The sequence below is a fragment of the Bombina bombina genome, chromosome 10, assembly GCF_027579735.1.
Source record: "Bombina bombina isolate aBomBom1 chromosome 10, aBomBom1.pri, whole genome shotgun sequence".
Classification (NCBI taxonomy): Eukaryota; Metazoa; Chordata; class Amphibia; order Anura; family Bombinatoridae; genus Bombina; species Bombina bombina.
The window spans coordinates 25,339,486-25,346,076 of record NC_069508.1 but is presented as its reverse complement, the minus strand read 5'-3'; the positions used below and the strand labels follow the sequence as shown (position 1 = coordinate 25,346,076).

At 35.4% G+C, this 6,591-nt stretch overlaps 1 protein-coding gene across 2 annotated transcripts in view; it reads right to left on the bottom strand.

Annotated features, from left to right (window-relative positions):
• Positions 1-674: 674 nt before the first annotated feature.
• The window catches only part of LOC128641282 (calcium load-activated calcium channel), a 53,058-nt gene continuing 47,141 nt past the window's right edge, over positions 675-6,591 (bottom strand). For both annotated transcript variants that reach the window (XM_053693877.1, XM_053693878.1), the window contains exon 7: positions 675-2,995. In XM_053693877.1, coding sequence (XP_053549852.1) covers positions 2,897-2,995 — 99 coding nt within the window. In that variant the 3' untranslated portion in view covers positions 675-2,896. The remainder of the gene's footprint in view (positions 2,996-6,591) is intronic.

Genomic DNA, 6,591 nt, shown 5'->3' with positions numbered 1-6,591 from the left:
GGGTTTTTACAAACCATAAAACTTGACATTCACTTTAACATTGCTTATTTAAAGCGAATGTACACCCAAAAACTCATTCTGTCAAAGAGCATTAAAGGGTCTAAAAGTAATACTATACATTAAAGGGACATGAAACCCAGACATTTTCTTGATTCAGATAAAGTATAAAATTTTAAGAACTTTTCAATCTACTTTTATTATCAAATTTACTTTGGTCTCTTGGAATTTGCAAACAGGCAGGCAGGTTCAGCAGTGTGCAGATGTCCACACTATTTAGTGCTCAATAGTATTCTTGCAAAACTGCTGCCATATATTTCGCCAGACACGTGCACGCTACCTACGTATTCTATTCAACAAGATATATCATGAGAAGGAAGTCAATTTAATAAATGTATTACACTTTATTAATAGTTTGCTCTATTGGTTTTCATGTCCCTTTAAGAAAGAAAATGTGGTTATAATTAATTTTATTTTGAGGTGCTATGGTTAGCGTGTGCATAATGTAATGTGGCCCATGTACTAGTCAGCATTATTTAAAAAGCCCCACATATTAAAAAAAATAATAATAAAAAATAAAAAAAAAGGGCTAGAGCACCCCTACTATAAAACAGCTAAATATATGCTCCCCAATAATAACAAGACAATAATAATAATAATAACAAAAAACATTTACATACAATTTAAATAAAATATTTATTAATATAAATCACAAAGATTAGGACAAAACCAAATTTTCAAATTGGAAACACTAATAAAAATATTTGTATTTTCTCAAACCTGGCGATTACTGATCTTTTGGAAGGAAAGAATATCATTAGTAAATTCTGCTTACTGGGCAATGTGTACTCAGCACTATTATTGCTATTAAAGGGACAGTATACACCCGTTTTCATATAACTGCATGTAATAGACACTACTATAAAGAAGAATATGCACAGATACTGATATAAACATTCAATATAAAACCTTTTAAAAACTTACTTAGAGGCTCCCAGTTTAGCTCTGTTGAAAAGGTTAGGTTGGGACATTCACAGCAAAAAAAAAAAAGCAGACACTCTCCCCCTTCCTCTGCATATGAAAAGCCTCTTTACACAAACAGGAGCAAGCTGGAGAAGGTATACGTTGGTATTCTAAAAAACTTTGGGGCTTGGTTAGGAGTCTGAAAATCAGTGCAATGTTATTTAAAAATAAGCAAAACTATATAAAAAAAAAAAAAAAAAAGCTGAATAGGCTATATAAATGGATCATCTACAAAACATCTATACAAAGGAAATCTAGTGGATAATGTCCCTTTAACAGCAAAAAGTGTGTGGTGAAGTATAAAGCACAAGATGATCTTCAGATTTCCAATATTCCTTGTGGTAATCCAGGCTATAAATTAAATTTACATTTTTTAAAATGCTTTAAATGCACACACACACTCTTACTCTGCTGACCACACAAGTGAATTGCATTTTTTAGCTATGCATACTTTTTACTTAAAAAAACAAAACAAACTAAACACACCCAAAAAAGTTACATTTGCCATAATTTATAGAATTTTGTGACATTAAACAGACTCTACAATTGGAAAAGTAAATAGTTAATATTTTTAACAATCTCCGGAGTAAAGAAAAAGTGGCGACTTCCGTACCATTCTGCAGTTGGCATTTTAAGTAAAATTGCGTTTTTGGGCTCCTGCATTGACCACGAATGCTTCTTCAGTCTCAGGAATCGCTGTAACGTTACATCATTATTATAAAGACCACTGCAAGTCTCTACAATAACTAACATTTCTTATTTTAGAAGTGGGTGGTACTTATAATACATTTGATAACACAAACTTCATGATAATATGAATATCCCACCCAGCTGTTCAACATACTAGGGGCCACGTTTAAAATGATTTCCACTTGCAGGGCCAGGAGAAAATATATCTGTATAAGTAAAATTAAAATTTTATATTTTTTTTGTTTTTGAAAATTGCTGCCAAAAACCTAGATAGTCACACAGTCTCAGAAACCAAATACATTGAAATCACAGGAATGAGGTAGGGATGGGCGAATGAGTTTATATTCAAATTCGAATGTTATTGTAGAAATTCGATTTACATAATAGAATGTTGATAAGAACGAATATTCTTAAAAATTCTATTATCGAATGTTATTTACAGTTTTTGAATGTAACTTTTGAATTTGAATGCGACATTCGAATATTACATTTATAAAATACAGTATTAAACTAGAAATACTATTTCGAATGTAGCATTCGAATATTACATTTCGAAATTGAATAAATACATAGCTAAACATTCTATTATGCAAATGAATATTTTCGAATTTTATTGAAAAATTTCGAAAACGAAAATTCGAAAATAGAATGTTATATAAACATTCGAAATTCGATTTGAACGAACGTATCAAAATTCATTTTAAATTTTTTAGAAACATTCGCCCATCTCTAGAATGAGGCTGTTAAAGAGAATAGGCACAATCTGTGTTGCAGATGGAGAGATGTAGAGTATATTTTTGGAAACTATAATCTTTGTATGATTTTTAAACTAAAGAAGCAAACAACTGATTCAAAACAATACCACAGCCCATGAAATGAATACTGGTTTCAGGTTGAATAACATACGATGAACTATAAGAAAATCTTGATAAAAATGTGCGTCACTGAAGAGATTTATGACAATAACAATCTAGGCGACTGATGTGCAGGGTACGCACTAAGCTATGTACAGCCAAAGCGCTATGGAACAAGAAGAGGACACATTCTCTTGTTCTGGAGAGATCACAAAGAGGAATTGATGAAACGTCATTATCTGTAGTGCAGGTTGCAGTCTGAGTGTTCTTGTATAAGGATTAGCAAAGGGACAGGTGGCAGTGTTCATCTCATATTGTCCTTTTCAAGTGAATTAAGAGAATTTCCCAGCTTGGGGTGGGGGTCCCAGGAACCCCCCGGCTTGTTTGGTAGCTGCTCTGGAGGGAGCTAGACCCAGCATCTTCTGGATATTCTGTAAAGACAAAACCAAGACAAATATTCAACTTCATTACATCAAATCGTTAATAAGCGGTTTCCGGCTTCATAAACAGCTGGAGCAGGAAGCTGCCGCAAAATGCAGCAAACACAGTAAATTAAAGGACAACTAAAGACAGTAAAATTTAATAACTGACAAAGACACAATAAAAAGACAATGCAATAGCATTTACTTTGAACATAAAATAAGCAGTAGAATATTTTCTGGCAAATTTCAAAGTAAATGCAGTTTTCCCTCCCCTGTATCATGTGACAGCCATCAGCCAATCACAAAATGCATATTCATATATTCTCTGCACTTTTGCACACTTTATCTGAATCATGAAACTTTCATTTGGACTTAAAGTGAATGTAAACTTTGACGAATGTGTGCCCGGTTTTTAAAACTCCTATTAGAAACAGGGGCACTTTCATTCATCAAAGTTTACATATCAGCGGTTTTGTTAAAATACTTACCTTTTTTTCTTGAAAGCCGGACCAGGGATCCCCTGCCTGCCGGCTTCCTCCAATCATGGCTTCCCCCCCCCCCCCGAGAAAACATTGCCTGAGGCCATGCCATGATTGGAGGAAGCGGGATTCTTTATTTCCGACGTATGAAGAGACGAGCCTCAGGCGGGGAGAAAAGGTAAATATTTTAACAAAACCGCTGAAATGTAAACTTTGATGAATGAAAGTGCCCCTGTTTTTAATAGGAGTTTTAAAAACCAGGCACACATTCATCCAAGTTCACATTCACTTTAAAGTGAATGTCAATTTTAATGCTAAAGTGCCCGGTTTTAAGAAATACGATTAAAAACAGGGGCACTTTAATTCATCAAAATTTACATTTCACTCCTGTTGAGAAAAACAACTTACCTTTTAATCTTCACAGCAGCTCCAGCTTCCTCCGCCCGTCGCAAAGCCTCTTCCTGGGTCTAAAATGAGGAATCCGGCTTCCTCCAATCACAGTGTTGACTCAGACACTGATTCCCCCGGGGGGGAAGCCGTGATTGAAGGATGACCTATCCATCATTTCTGACGTCAGAAATGGCTTGCAACGACCGGAAGAAGCTGGAGCTGCTGTGAAGATTAAAAGGTAATGTTTTTTTCTCAACAGGAGTGAAATGTAAATTTTGATGACTTAAAGTGCCCCTGTTTTTAAACAAATTTTTAAAAAACAGGCACTTTAGAATCAAAATTGACAATCACTTTAAGTGTCCCTTTAAGTGCAGTTAATCACTACACTGTATGCCAAACAAAATGTTTTACAAGCATTGTATTCTATTTTTTTGCAATCCACAAAAACAGCCCCTGAAACTCTTGTTCCCTGCCGTGGCCAGTTAGGGACAGATATAAACAAGGTCATGTACTGATCAAACAATCACCGTGTAGCATGTATCTGGGTTAGGAATCTGCGGAATACACTTCACCTTTTTAGAGCGGTTGCAAAAAAAAAAAAAAAATCAGAGGTAAACTGCAAAAAAAAATAAAGTAATGCATATTAAAATGAATTTGCATTGTACTTTCATTATTAAAATATAATGGGTAATTTAGAGCTTAATGTTAACTCATTCTCAGGGTAGCCTTATACATATCCCATACTGAAAGCTGTCAATGCAACAAACACAGAGCAACTTGCACTTGATTAAAGGCGATACTTAAAGGAACATGAAACCCAGTTTTTTTTGTTCCACGATTCAGAGATTACATTTTTTTTTTAAAGTTTCCATTTGACTTCTATTATCAAGCGTGCTTCATTCACTTGTTATTCTTTGTTAAAGAGATACCTAGGTAGGTAGTGTGCATAGGTCTGGGTCACTACATGACATAGTGCTGCCAACAAGTGCATCTTTAGGGATTTTATTTCTTTTTTTTTTTATACAGAGTTGAATATTTCCAGCGCTTTTTCCTATTCTTTGTATACCTTGCTAATGTATAACATTGTAGCAAAACTGATGTCATATAGTACTGCAGACACGTGCACACTCCTGAGCTTATCTTCCTGCTATTCATCAAAGGATAACGAGAAAACAAAGAAAATTTAATAAGTAAATTGGAGAAATTTGGGGTTTTATGTGTCTCTAAATGCATAAAAGGTTTTTTCTAAGCTGCTCTGAAAACCATACACTACACACTAGTTTTATATAAATGTTAGAGACATTAAACGCCTCTTACTTCTGTGTAAAAAATGTGCTTTGTTCCACGTTCCCTAGAAAGGCCAAAAAACTGCAATCTGCTGCAAATGACATAAAGAAGCTTTTTGATTTGTAGCATAGGGAGTGTGGTACAAGCACAATTTTATACAAAAGAATCTTATAAAAGAATAATGCAGTTTTAATGACCTGGGGCCAGCACACTGGGCCAATGAAATCACATGCTGACAGCCTCTCTACTAATCGGATCATATATTGAACTAGACCCTACAGTGTACACGTGCACAACTGGAATAAAAAGGTTAATTGGCTCTCTTGCTATTTGTAGAGAACGTTCTGTCAATCAGAAAGAGGCAAGATACGAACTTGGGTGAGGGTTTATGCCCATGTCCAGCTTACACGGGTAATTTAGGCACCTTCAAGAGCGGAGAAGTTAAATCTCAGAAGCTGTGGGTGTAGATGATATTTATGAAGGTGACATTTTATCTCTCCGTTATAGATAACCCCAATAAATAAATGAAGACTTTAAAAGGAACCGACATTCTCAGTAGAGAACTTAAAAAAAAAAGATTTAAAACAACTCAGAGGAAACTGATGGGTAAGTAAAACAGCACATTTATTCATAATTCCCACAGTCTGGCCCTCTGGACAGGAAGGTCACAGGATCTGCGCGCTTCCCTGAGGTGAAGAGAGGATGGATCATCTGAAGGCGCAGAGCTACACTCCCATCGCCAGAGATCTGACGCAGGGTCACAAATAGACGCCACGTACAAATACAAGGTGCTAATGACAACGTTCCACTCAGCAGAAGGGTCAGCAAGGGTTTGTTGTGCAGTATGAGGCGGCTCTGAGGATTCATGTGAACATCAGACAGGAAAATAAGCAATTTGTTACCATAGCTCCTAACCTTTATTAGATGGAAGTCTGCAGAAAAAGCGGCACTTGCTATGACAACACAATATGTAGGTCGGTGGCTTTCAGATGCAAGTCACGGATTATTGTCCTGAACAAATTCTAGGGTCAGACAGTGTAACTTGAAAAATAATTACATAGCTAGAAATGCAGACTGCAGCCTTCCCAAGCCTAACCCTGATACATATCTGTACTTAATTGGCTTCGGCAGAGAGGGTAAGATACTGTGCAACAATGGAACGTTTGCTAACAAAATGACAGTGACTATTCAGAATATTTGGCTGATAATAATCTATTCCAAGACAACAAAGAAAAAGTTTTATGCCTTTTAAAGTAAAATCTGTTAAATGTAAGCGAATACTGCAGTTATCAGCTGTCACTATCAAACAATGAATATTAGTAGCAAATACACAACTCCTCAGATTAACTGGATAGAGGTCAAAATTTGAATGTGTACGGTGCATTTTAATTTTATATAGAATTATTTTTTGAGATTATATACACACTTTAGCGAAAATGCTTCTAGAAA